Genomic DNA, 12,786 nt, shown 5'->3' with positions numbered 1-12,786 from the left:
AATCCTCAATGACTCAATATTGCAACTTTCTCGGTGTTCCTTCCGCTGCCGTCTGTAACAGTTCCAACTCTAAAGAGACATCACACCCATATCAGCTGAATCTGAGATCCAGGAAGTATGTTCCCCTGGCGCTCTACTAGGTTTACCTGAGGAGAAACCTATTGGGGAATAGGATGCAATCTTTTCTACAACGCCGGCGTGCGGGCGTTGAAGCCCAGGCGCAAATCGACAGAGACATTGGAAAAGCACAATCCTCAACAGCACAAGAAAGGCCGCATGACGGTATAGGCAGGGACCTTGAGAATCAATCTTCTTCATCACAGGAGGAGGAGAAGCGAGCAAGTCCACTCTTGGAATCACTAGGCAGTACTACCACCACCAAACCCGAAAGCAACGACCACCGGAATCATGAAGGGGAGTACGATGCCTCCGGTCCAAACGTCGAACGAAGCCAGACGGCACGGACAGAACACTCCGAAGGCACAGCCCTCGGCCGCGTCCTAACCGGCATCCACGTCCGGGACCGGACCGGTGAAGAGGGCCACGGCGGTCGTGTCTTCGTCGTCGGCTGGGCGGGGCCGGACGACCCCTTGGACCCGCACAACTGGCCCACGGCGAAGCGCATCGGCGTGACGCTCCAAATCTCCCTCATCGCCCTCTTCGTCGGCTCCGCGTCCGGCATCGACGCCACGGTTCTTCCGCAGGCCGCGCAGGATCTCGGCGTCAGCCAGGTCGCCGAGTCGCTCGCCACGGGCCTCTACCTCGTCGGCATGGGCCTGGGCTCCCTCATCGCGGGGCCCTTTTCCGAAACGTTTGGTCGTAACGCCGTGTACGCGGCTTCCATGGCGGTCTTCATGATCTGGATCATGGCGTCCGGCCTGGCGCCCAACTTTGGCGCGCAAATCGTCTTCCGCTTCCTGGCGGGATGCTCCGCCTCGACGCCCCTCGTCTGCTCCGGCGGCTCCATCGCAGACATGTACAACCGGCTCGAAAAGACGTGGAGTTTTCCCTTGTACGCGATAACCTGCTTCGGCGGCCCCATGATCGGCGCCGTTATGGGCGCCTACATTGGACCTTCCAACGCCGTGAGCTGGCGCTGGGTAGAGTGGACGACGCTCATCTCGTCTGGGCTCGTGCTGGTGCTCGTCCTGCTCTTCATGCCCGAGACGTACGGCCCGCTGCTCCTGCAGTGGAAGGCCGCACACTACCGCCGCATCACGGGCGATGACCGCTTCCGCTCCGAGCACGAGATCGTCGACGCCACGCTCTTCAGCCGCCTCAAGACGAGCATGACGAGGCCGTTCCTCATGCTGACGGAGCCCATCATCATCGCCATGACGCTGTACATCACCGTCGTCTACATCGTCCTCTTCACTTTTCTCGTCGGGTGGCCCTACATTTTTGAATATACCTACGGTCTCGACCAAGGGCTCGCCAACATCATCTTCATCTCCATGTTCGTCGGCACGCAGGTCAATTTCCTCTTTGTGCCCTTCATCTACGCCAAGACAGCGAAACGGGTCAAAAGCGATGGTGGAAAAGCGGGCTTCAAACCAGAGATCCGTCTGTGGTACGCCACCTCCGGCGCCGCCGTCTCCCTCCCCATATCGCTTTTCTGGCTCGGCTGGACAAACTTCTCCAACATCAGCGTCTGGTCTGCCATCTTCGCGGTCGCCGTGTTCGGGTACGGCGTCACCGGCATCTTCATGTGCGTGTACATGTACATAATCGACTCGTACGAGATATACTCGGCCTCTGCGCTCACGTTCGTCGCGCTCATCAGGTATATGGTTGCGGGCGGCATGACCGTGGTAGGAATCCCCTTTTACGAGAAGATGGGAACGCACTACACTCTGACTATCCTCGCCTGTATATCGGCCGTGCTTGCGCCGATACCCTATGTTTTGTACTACTATGGCCACTGGCTTCGAGCCAAGAGCCGCTTTGCGGTATCAATGTAAAGTAGTATCACATCTAGACAGCGTCACCTTTCTCCTAAATAGCACATCACGCTGCTGCACGTACATTTGTATATTTCTTCATGAGTTGTAGGATAATGATGACCATCCTACCTAGCTCAAGAAAAACGCTGAGCCGCAAGCTAGATCTAGCTGACGCGGTGCGGCCAGGCTGTTTGCCTGTCGAAGAGAGAGTGTTTTATGTGTACTCGGCCACGATATCGATATGCATCTAATGAATCCGAGACTTGAAGGTTTCGGATTAACAAGGATCTAGACGGACACCTCCAAACGAAAACCCTCCAATCCACTTTCTTTCAAAGTCTTTGGAAACCATCAGGAACGCCTCACCATCGCTGCCGACTTCCACTTCTGGCCCGGGCACCTCGCACCAGCCAGTGTTCCTGAAAGTATTCCAAAGCCCTGGTCCAATGACTTGCTCTTTGTAACCATCCTGAAAGAGTTGGGGAGGAAACCGTGGAGTGATGTCAGCATCGACGAATTGGCCGAGGAAGTTATTGGGGCTCCTTGCTCGCCCGGCGCTGCAACGCAAGTTCCAGGGATAAAACCATGGAGAATCTGGCATTGGTTTACCCATCTCGATCAAGCCTGCCGGGAAGTATCTTTCTCTGATCGTATTTTCTGGTGAACCATCGGGGGACCAGCAGGGTGGCACAGATTGTGATGAACTAGGACAGTTCTTGCCTGCAAAGAACCAAAATACCCACCGAGAGCGGTACCGGCCAGGGTCTATCCACTTGATGTGCCCACGAATCTGCAAGTTCACGATGCGGCGACACGTCAGAATAGTTTCTCCAATCGGTTTAACACTGTTCTGGCTCTCAATGTGTGGCTCAATGGTTGTTCCAAGAGGATAGCCATTGTCCCCCACGGGTTCCCTGTACCAGAGTAGGCGCCCTGGAAAGTCTTGATCGAGATCTTTCTCGTGTAGGCTCGAGAAACTCTTGGAGGGAATGGCGTGGGGTCTTGGAGCACCATTGTGCTTATTCCATTGTTTTTCACGCTCCCTTTCAATTTCGAGCGTCTCATCTCGAGCCACCAGTGAGTTCCTAGCAAGGATTTTGAGCCTTTCAATAACGTTATCGTACTCGTCATCATGGGGCCCGAATTTCACCATGTTAGAATGAGCACGGGCAATGGGACACGTGTGCTGGGGGCCTCCTTCCCAGCGGCGGCGATGAGTTGCCGATTCTTGGTCAACAAGAAGCTTGGGTCTTCCAGTCATCTTCCAGTTTCCGACTTCGTCCTGTTTGGTGTCAACGCTGATACAAAGGGCGCAGTGGAGATGACTCGTTCACCTTCTGTGCCGTTGGCGACACGTGTGTCTCGTAGAAGTACACGATCTCAGAGTCGCCTTCTCCGCCCAGGGCTGCAGGAAATTCCTTCTCGCCAACACTTATGATCTGCGAACCAAGGCGATCTAGCGACTGAAGAAGGGGAAGGTTTGGCCCGTATCCAACGATGGGGATGAGCGATTCAATCTTCATACCAAGGTGAGGAACTCCAAAGAAGGCGATACCATATACCGCCCGAACGATCTGTGAGTCTTGTTCGTTGTCAGACTTGAACATATCAATCAGCGCCTAGATTCCTTGTTAAACCTGTGCAACCTTAAGGGAGTCATCTCATTCAACCAACCTGCTTCGCGATGAGCCCACCCATGCTATGGGCAATTAGAATTATCGGTCTAGTTGGAGGGCCAGCTAACGGGAGCAGGCTGTTGCGGAGCTTCTTTGCCAGGTCTTCTATCTTTTGGATACTTTTACTGTCTGCAAGAGTAGAATTGTAACCCCAAGTTATAACTCGAGCAATCTGAGTCTTGTCCTTGGCTTCTCTCAGGTGAAATGGAAGAGAGTCTCGTAGCCACATGTGGCTTCCGCCCCTTTCCTTGAACGAACCGAAGGCGTGTCCGCCAAGCCCAGGAATCGCGACAACACTGTCAAATAATCAGCGTTGGCATCATATCTTCATTAGGTATACATGATGCTTACTCAATCTTGTGACCCTTTGATGACGGCATGTGCAGAGTAGTCATTCCCTCGAAATCGTTGTCGATCATCATAGATTGACTTTGGAGGCTACGGCGTCCTTCAACGGACACGTCAGGTAGCTGGATGTGCCACGGTGGACGACTCAACTTGTGTGCTTGGAACTGAGATGGTGGGATTTTGAAAGTGACTGTGGCAGTGTTGGAGCGGCCGTGAATCTCGCGAGCGATAGACTTGACAACTGGTTTGCTCAGATGATCGAGCTCACTTAGGTGCAACTCTAGATCATTGCCGCTCCATGTAAGAGGCACCCCGCGGATGCGAAATGTCTTGTTGGGATTGAATGACGGCACCGGTACGTTTCCGCGTGGTCTCTTGTAAAAGTGTAGAAAAGCGAAGATGGCCAGTGTAGCCAGAAAGTAAGACAGCGGCAAGCTCACTGGCTCCATCTTTCGAGAAGAACTGCTCCGTTTCTGTTTCTGATGATCTTTGACAGCGTCAAATTGAATCGTTGTCTGTGCTTAGGAAGTCGATCAAGAAAGTAGATCCTAGGACAGAAGGTAGGAGGGAAAGAGGGAACACACAAGGGAATTACAGATACTGACCAACCTTTTTTATGAAGTTGCGGCTGGATCAGGCGTGATATGGTAGCCAATGAACCAAGACAGCGGCCAGTTGGGGCTGAAAATCGGAACACTTCTAAGCCACTGATCTTGGCTGCTTGTAGTGAAGCCATCAACTCGCACATTGATGCGAGGGCAGGCATACGTAGGCGCCATAGACCCGAATCGATCATTTTGAACGGACTATGCAGGCTGCGCCACATTACTTTGTCTCGGCTGTGATAGGAGATGTGGAGGATCAGGCTGGCGAGTGGGCTCGACCGACTTATCCAGAGAATCGGGTTAATACCTCAGGGGAAGAATAGATCATGAGTCAACTGTCAAATTAATGCTATTGATAATCCTCTCTCTCAATGATTGATCCACTGCATTTGATAAAGGTCTAAAGAGCGCCACCATAAGCAGACTGCCTTGATATCATTCTACTGTATTTTCCCGCCCAGCCGTCACTTTTTTGTGATACTGAAGCGTTGACAGAAGATAGAAAACAAAAAGACTCGACCACACAATCAACACAATTGCAATCGCCGCTGCAACGAATCCGAGTGACATGAGAGCAACACCGTATGAAAATGCTTGAAACTTCCCATCCGACCCCAGCCTCTCAGTTGCCAGGGCCACTTGCAAGGCCGACAGAATGACCGTGATGTAGATGAAAACCACCAAGAGCCAGCCAAAGTTGCGCTCGAAAAACGTGGTGTACTGCTTCGAACCCGAAATATAGCCGTACACAAAGTTCCTCGCCGAGAACCCAGCTGCGCCCAAGCGGGAGAGCGTGTTGAGGCGGGACAGGCGGAGTTCGCCATATTCGTAACGACGGCTCACCCAGCTCCGCGTTTGGAAGTCGTTTTTGTTGGAGAATTCGAGCACCATGTTTTTCCAATCTTCCCATGTTATGCAAGAAGGCAGTAAACCCATCTCGTGTGCGATTCGCAGATCGCTGCGGTAGCTGACGAGCCATACGTATGAGAGCAGCAACCCGCAAGCACTCTTATATAGCGCCTCATCTCCACAGATTGTCTCTCGCCACAAGGAGTGATCGAAAAAGTAGTCAGGTAAGGGCTTGATAAAGATGGTCGTCTCGTGCCACGTCATATGCTCCTCGGGGTTCTCGGTCACGCAAATGTTCCGCCCGACTACCTTTTGGCGATGAAGTGGACGCGCCGCTCGGAGAAGCCCCGCGAGCCACAGGTATGGGTACATCTTCTCCAACCTCGGGGTTTGCAGGTCGGTCTCGAGGAATAAAGTGACGCTTTCTCTGGCATTGACTAGTCGGTCATCGTTCCGGAAGATGGGGGGCAGAGTGGTGTTTATCGAAAGACGAAGGGCGGTGTCTCGCGAGACGGGTACGGGAGATTTGGGTGGTGGTGCAGTTGCATGCAGCGTTTGGGCCATCGCACCGCCAACTTCGAGGTCGGGGATACAGTCTGACCATGGATGAGGAGACAAGATACTGCGAGACAAGTTGGTTCAACCGATTGAGCGGCTTGCGTAACAGTACTCTCAAATTGATGAATGTATGCCTGCTTATAAAGTATTCTTACGACCAGGCTAAAGCGGATGGGAAGCATCGGTATCGGTGATCCAGAGCCTTATGCCAGTTATTTGGCCAGGGTGAGCCATGGCTGCTTCTATGCGTACCTACATTCAAGTACAGTGGGTGTATGCAGTAACCGGCTGCACTCAAGTCGAGATTTGATTCCCTCCGAAGGCTGAAATTAGCTCCGATCAATTGAGACACACCTGCTTCTCCTGGCCGTTTTAGCTCAGCTAAGGTACTTAGTATAGACCTTATTTCGCAGTCGAAGCAAGCATCCAGTCAGCCGCTGCCAGGAGTGGAGTTGTTCTAAGGTGCATTGCCATTGAGGAGATCAAGGACATTGATAGCTGCGGGCGATGTCGAGAGTACAACCCAGCATGCGCGAAGACCCCAACAACCAGACATAAATAAAGCCGGCCAACCCCAAAGAAGCCGGGATTGGACATTTGGGAGAGGAGAAAAGGGACAAGAAACAGATAGGAATCCCGGGTTTGCACAGCAATAACAGTCAAGGAAACTCTTCACAAATCAGCAACTCTTTATTCTCGAGGGTTTCTCCTATTCCCCCGCCCCTCCAATCCATGGACCTTGTCTCCCGAGAAATGTTGCACTTCACACGTTCTGCCTAATTGCTGTGAGTCTTCTCAACTCCCACGTGAAATTCCTCTCCCCTTCTTTCCATCTCGGACCTGCCGCATCATGTGACATGAGGTTGTTTTCTTTTTGCTTCGTATCAACTGCCTGCCAACCAGCCTCCTCGCCACATACCTCTCCCCCAACATCATCATCGCCCCCCTGCGACGTGACCGTCCAATGTTTGGGTTTTTTCGTCGAAAAAGAAGAGGAAGAGAAGATAAAAAGCCCCTACGCGAAGTAGTTACACAAACAAAAGCCATTGAATAGCTTGAAAATAAACGCCAGCCCGTGGGATGATGTTCCTCCTCGGATGACGAGGAGGTTCCCGACCATGTATATAATAATAGTAAAAAAAGACACAAAACTTTACATCGTGCTGTCGTCGCTTCCGTTGCATTACCATTTCGTATGGGAATCATCACCCCCAAGGAATCAAAATTCAACGCAGCCAACCCCCTTTCGAGTCGTAATAATCATGGGCTATGCGTCTTTGGCCCCTCTTTTCTTGAGACATTTGGCAGTGTGTTGACTACCTGCCTTGGGGTCTCGAACTGGCCATCTCACCGTGCCGTCCACGGTGCTGCGTCGTGTCGTATGCCTGAAGCACTCTCGATTGACTCTCATCTGCTTGGGAGAATGCGTAACCGCGCTGCTTACGCATGCGCTGCACTTGTCGCACCTTGCGAATTGCCTTTTGGAATTGCTCCATTCTGATGGATGGATTAGTGAGCTGTCGCTAGAGAGGGCTGTAAGTTTTAGGGAGCAACGTACCTTGGTCTATAATCTTGGATGTTGTACTTCTGAATCTCCTGAATGTGATGGTATGTCTGCGGCATGTACATGCGCTTGGCAAACTTCCAGGCAAAATCGCGCATAAGACACATAATCGCGAGCGCAAAAGTCTGCAACCAGAAGACGGGGCTGCTGTACAGCTTGGGAATGACACCGTGGTACTCGGCGGAGAAGGGGATCATGGGGGCGACGGTGCCGTACAGAGCGATGAAGCCCCACCAGAAGAGCATACTGCCAGGAATGGCCATGACGTGGTACTTGGTCCAGTTGTTCGTGATCAGAGCCGCCTTGCCGAGAACGGTGAGCAGGACCGCAGCGTACATGGCCGTGCCCCAGACCCAGTGACCGGCTATTTGTCCATCGCCTTGGATGAGTTCACCATACCAGATGAGTTGGCCAAAGACGTAGAGGATGATGGAGTGATACACAGCGTTGGCAACCCACTCGGCAAAGACCTTGATCTTGAAAAACTGATTTTGCTGACCCATGTTGTACAATTGCGGGTAGCGGTCGAGGAGTCTGGCGGAAATGAATTGGTCAAGGATACCCAGAGCGAGAGGAGGAAGGACGGTGTAAAAGACGTTGTAGAACGAAAGCGTCCAAGACTCGTAAATGACGGCTCCAGAGAAGACATTTTGGAAAGTGTACTGGTCAAGTTAGCAATCTAAAGTCCGCAATCCATCCATCAATAGACTTACCCAAAACTGCGTCATGTACAAGGTGATGTTCTTGTAGAAAGAGAACAGAATGGTCTTGGCAACACGCTGGTAGCTCCAAGCACCGTGAACGAGTAGTAGCTTTCTGAGATACCGGAACTGGCCGATGGATACGTCGGCGCTTCGGGCGGCCTGTAGACCTTCCATACCGCTAATGCCCACACCGATATGGGCAGCTTGAATCATGGACACATCGTTGGCACCGTCACCAATGGCCAGCGAGATGGCCTCCTTTTGATACTTCTTGACCAACTTGACCACAAGAGCCTTTTGAAGGGGAGAGACACGGCAGCAAATGACGGCCTTGCACATGATGGCGAGGTCAAGGAATTGCTTCTCGAGGTCCTTCTCCAAGGCGTAAGTCAAAGACTTACCATCGATGACGAGTGCGAGAGTTTCCGTTTCAATCGTCCCATCTCCTTGAGTGCGAATAGCTTCGAGCTTCTTTTGTATGTTGTCGCGAGTTGCTTCGGCGCTTTCCTCGTTCACAATCAAGAGCATCATATCCTCGCTAAGCAGCTTGCAACTCATTCCAATGTTGATAGCAGTCTCCTGACGATCGCCCGTCAGAACCCACACTTTGATGCCGGCCTGCTGAAGTGTATGAATGGTCTCGGGAACACCATCCTGAAGGCGATCTTCAATAGCAGTCGCTCCAAGGAGGTAAAAGTCGTGCTCAATGAGTTCTGCTGCCTTGTCCAGCTCGTCGGCACGGTTGCCGCCAACGGTCATGCCGGCCTTTTCAAAGACCTGGAACCATTCCTGGAACTCCTGCTCGGGAACTTCACGCATGGCAAGGCAAAGCGTTCGGAGACCTTCAGAAGCGTACTCTTCCAGGTGACGCAGGGTGGCTTCGACGTGGGGGTTCTGATCGTTCAGGCGCTCGAGAATAACAGTATCGGCACCTTTGCAGTATACGCGGACCTTTCCGTCGGGGCATCGATAAATAGTCGACATGCGCTTTCGGGTAGAGTTGAACTCGCAAACGGCCAAGAGCTCATACTCGAGCTCACGTCCTCCAGCTTCGATGAAGACAGACCTCGGCTTGCGATCGGTGAAGACGTAGCCGAGCTCAGCCGCGCCCTCGACAAGCGCACCCTCATCGGGTGAGGCGGCTTGATACTTGATTTTGCCGCCCTTTTCCTCGCTCCTCTCGGGAATGACTGTGTGACAGGTAGCCAGTAACGCCAGAAAATGATCAATCACGGGAGCCGTTTCGTGGCTCTTAAGGTTCTCCGCCAATCTCTTATAATCGTGGATTCCGACCTCAACACCATCCTGAATTGTCGCCCTGAGGTCCTCAGGAACATCTTCGGCATATTGAATACCGCCAATCGAAGCCTGCTTAAATTCCATCATATTGCAAGTCAAGGTGCCCGTCTTGTCGGAGAAGACATATTCAACCATGCCCAGTTCTTCGACCAGACTCGATGTTCTGCAGTTTGCCGGCGTGTCCGTTCTGTCATAGTAGATGTCGAGATCATCGTTGATGAGGATTCCGTGCCAGTACTTGACCATTTCCAGCGTGACGAACAGGGAGATGGGCACAAGGGAGGAGAACAAAACCCAGTATGTGACCATGTCCTTGAAGAAGGTCTTGATGATGTCGTTTGCTGATCCGGTAGAGTCAAGCATCAGGTACTGGAGAGCTTGGCCCTCAACCTTGCGCTGAACAAGATCGCCTACTGTGCAAATGACGCTAAGCACAAGGAGGATACCGACCAGCACGAGAACAAGAATGTTCAGCTTCTTCTCGACCTTTGTGCGTTTGATGGGTGCAGCAGTGGCGTTACGCATGAGCTTTGTCTCGTGCCCAGTGAAGACAACCACACCATGGATCCAGGGCGTATTACGAAGAGTGGCACCTCGAAGCAGAAGCTGCTCGGGGTTGAGGGGCAGCTCTTTTTCACCACCACCAGCCTGCATTGTCAGGGTGGCCTCATATGTGTACAGACTGCTGTTGGGCTGTTCGGACTTGATTCTTCCTCCGAGTCGGCTCAGATCGCTGGAGCTGACCATCGTACACGTCTCAGGTAACGCCTGCTTGATCTTCAAGTTTGTTTCTCCGTCGAGGTTGGCTGTTTCGATGTAGCAAAGTCCCTCGGGCTCGGAACTTGCAAGGAGGACCAGATCGGCAGGGAAGGGCTCTTCAGATTCGACGCGGATAATGTCTCCGACCGCAACATTGATCCACTTGGACTCCTGGAAGGCGGTTCCGCGTAGGATGCGGGCCTTGGACGTGTTCAACTGGTGATCGGCTTGTTTTCTTCGGTAGTCCTCCACCAGTTCCTTGCCTGCCGACACCATCATGACGATGAAGAGCGGAATGATGGTAGTGTATCTGTTAGTAGGCGAGAGGTTGGGGATTTGCTGCAGCGCAGCCGTGAACAAGAAGAAGATGTTGGCAAACTTTGAAAACTGTTCGAAGAGGAATTTCGGGAGGAAGGTTGCGACATTGTACTTGGCCGTCGAGATGTGGTTGTCGACGTACTTGTTCGCTGCGTTTGCGGGCGGGTTGTTGAGATGGATCAATCTGGGACCCAGTGTCGAAGGGTCCGGCTTCTTTCCTCCGAATCCAAACTTGAAGTTACCCATGTCGAACTTCTTGCCCCCCTTGGCTTGCGCATCGATGCCAGAGTCTGTCCGTCCGTTGCCGCCAGCCTCCGTCAAGGGCAAGTCCATCTCCGAGTAACCTTGGCCCATCCCAAGCTTATTTTTCATGCGGCCAAAGAAGCCTCCACCCAAACTCAGGACGCTGTTACGGTTCCGAGCATTGGACCTCGCGGAGGGGTCACCGACATTGTTCGTACTCGTCGCGGCGCCGCCTTGTTGGTAGTACGATTCGCCTTCGGCCGAGTAGTCGTCAAAGTCGTCGGCGTATCGCTGGTAATTGTTTAGTTCTGATGTTTGACTGTAGTGTCTCTGCATGTATGGGCCGGAAGATGCGCCGCCAGAGACACCAGGCGATTGAGGGCCTCCAGGTAACGGTCTCAATGCTGAGGGTTGCTGTGTGTGATTCCCTCCCCCTCCTCCACCGCCGCCGCCTACAAAGTCATCGTACGAAACGGAGGGTCGGCCCTGGGCCTGGTCTTGATCGTGGTTGTAGGAGCGTAAAAGGTCGTCGTCGTTCATATTCGATCGCTGTCCGGCATTGTAGGTCGGTTGCTCGCTGTCCAAGTCTAGTAGTAGGTCGTTATTCGAGGGTCCTCCTGGAGGACCACCCGTAGGTCGTCCAGTCATGCCGGGAAGGCTGGTAGCGTTGCTGGGCGATCAATTTGCAAGTGTCAGAATGGCCAACATGCGAATTTCGAGGTGATTGGATTATCGTCGTGTTTCCGGACACATGAAGGGAAGAAGCGATGCAGTCGAGAGGGTGTGGTCGCGGACGATTTGGCAGCCTAATCGGTGGATGATGGAGATTCGTATCGGCGGGAGCAGTGTAGCTAGAGGCGACGACGACGACAACGACAATCGGCAATGAAAGCGATGCCGCAGCTGGGCGTTTGCTGAGGGTAGCTGATGTGGTGGGAAAAAAAGAAGTGGCCCAGCAGTCCGTATTTGTTGCAGCACAGCCTCTTTCTGGCGCAGGATTAGGATTACACAGTGGTCCGGCTTGCGCTACGTCAACGGGCTGAGTGCGCAAGTGTACCGTAGGTAGTTGGTCGCCAGGCGAAGACGAGAGTAGGTACCTAGTGACCGAAAGACGGTCCCCGGTGGCAGTGGCTCAGGAGGCAAAGCAACGCAGTCGCTATGATTGGCTTGCAACGGTCGAAAAATTTCACAACAGGAGAGGACGTCTTTTAGACTGTCGAGAGGCTAAGAAGTAAGGTGATGTGAGGTGTCGTCCGCGGAAAGGGTGGGATCTGCGGAAAGTCGTGTTTGAGGTATTGGTGGTGCTTGAATGGGGTTGAATTGGGGGGAACTCGGGAGACAGCGCAAGGGAGCCGACCGGATGAGACTGGAAGCTAAAGACGCAGCAGCAGCAGCAGCAAGTACTTAGCAGCAAGGCGTTAGACTGGGCGTAACTTGTAAGGTTGGTAGCGTGGGTTTTTCGGGGAGGCGCAGGGTAGCAGTAGCAGCGTCAAACAGTGCAGATTGAAGACACCAAACCTCAATGGCCGGGACGGGGAAGGGTCGAAAGGGTCTCGTTGGCTTGAACCCAGGCGCCTTGCTTGCGGTACCAAGGTACTTGGCTGGCCTCTAACGTCTGCTCACAGCTGGCAGCTTCCTCAGGCAGATGCGACAGGTATCCTCGTTCTCCGTACTTTCCTGGGCTATTTTGCTGTGAGACTACAACTGGGCAATGGGATTGGGTGGACTTGGTTTTGGGACCGCAGCTCCACCAGACGGGGGCACGTGTGGGCCTGTTGCTATTCTGAATCTTTGGGAGGACGTTTGACCAGCTGGGCCCAGTGTTGGCTGCATGTGCTGCATCTCTTCCTCCACGTCCTGATCCTCTCTCTGTCTCTGCCTCTCTTCGTACCGGATGCGAGACCACAAGCTGACAGCAGC

At 53.0% G+C, this 12,786-nt stretch overlaps 2 protein-coding genes across 2 annotated transcripts; one reads left to right on the top strand and one right to left on the bottom strand.

The window, feature by feature from the left end:
- Positions 1-8: 8 nt before the first annotated feature.
- On the top strand, positions 9-2,194 carry CLUP02_04106 (major facilitator superfamily transporter; the record flags this gene model as incomplete). The annotated part of the gene is made up of 3 exons (XM_049283123.1): positions 9-115; positions 173-1,957; positions 2,077-2,194. The coding sequence occupies 3 exons, from the start codon at positions 9-11 to the stop codon at positions 2,192-2,194; spliced, it is 2,010 nt and encodes a 669-aa protein (XP_049140266.1).
- A 100-nt stretch (positions 2,195-2,294) lies between these two features.
- Positions 2,295-11,514, bottom strand: CLUP02_04105 (phospholipid-translocating P-type ATPase; the record flags this gene model as incomplete). The annotated part of the gene is made up of 9 exons (XM_049283122.1): positions 2,295-2,412; positions 2,687-3,225; positions 3,278-3,517; positions 3,618-3,915; positions 3,971-4,440; positions 5,098-6,017; positions 7,331-7,476; positions 7,538-8,205; positions 8,257-11,514. 9 exons carry the CDS (start codon positions 11,512-11,514, stop codon positions 2,295-2,297), a joined length of 6,657 nt encoding a protein of 2,218 aa, XP_049140265.1.
- Between the last annotated feature and the right edge of the window lie 1,272 nt (positions 11,515-12,786).

This window comes from Colletotrichum lupini, chromosome 2 (genome assembly GCF_023278565.1).
Source record: "Colletotrichum lupini chromosome 2, complete sequence".
Lineage (NCBI taxonomy): Eukaryota > Fungi > Ascomycota > Sordariomycetes > Glomerellales > Glomerellaceae > Colletotrichum > Colletotrichum lupini.
Note: the sequence above shows the minus strand (reverse complement) of the source record. Positions and strands in the feature narration are given on the sequence as shown.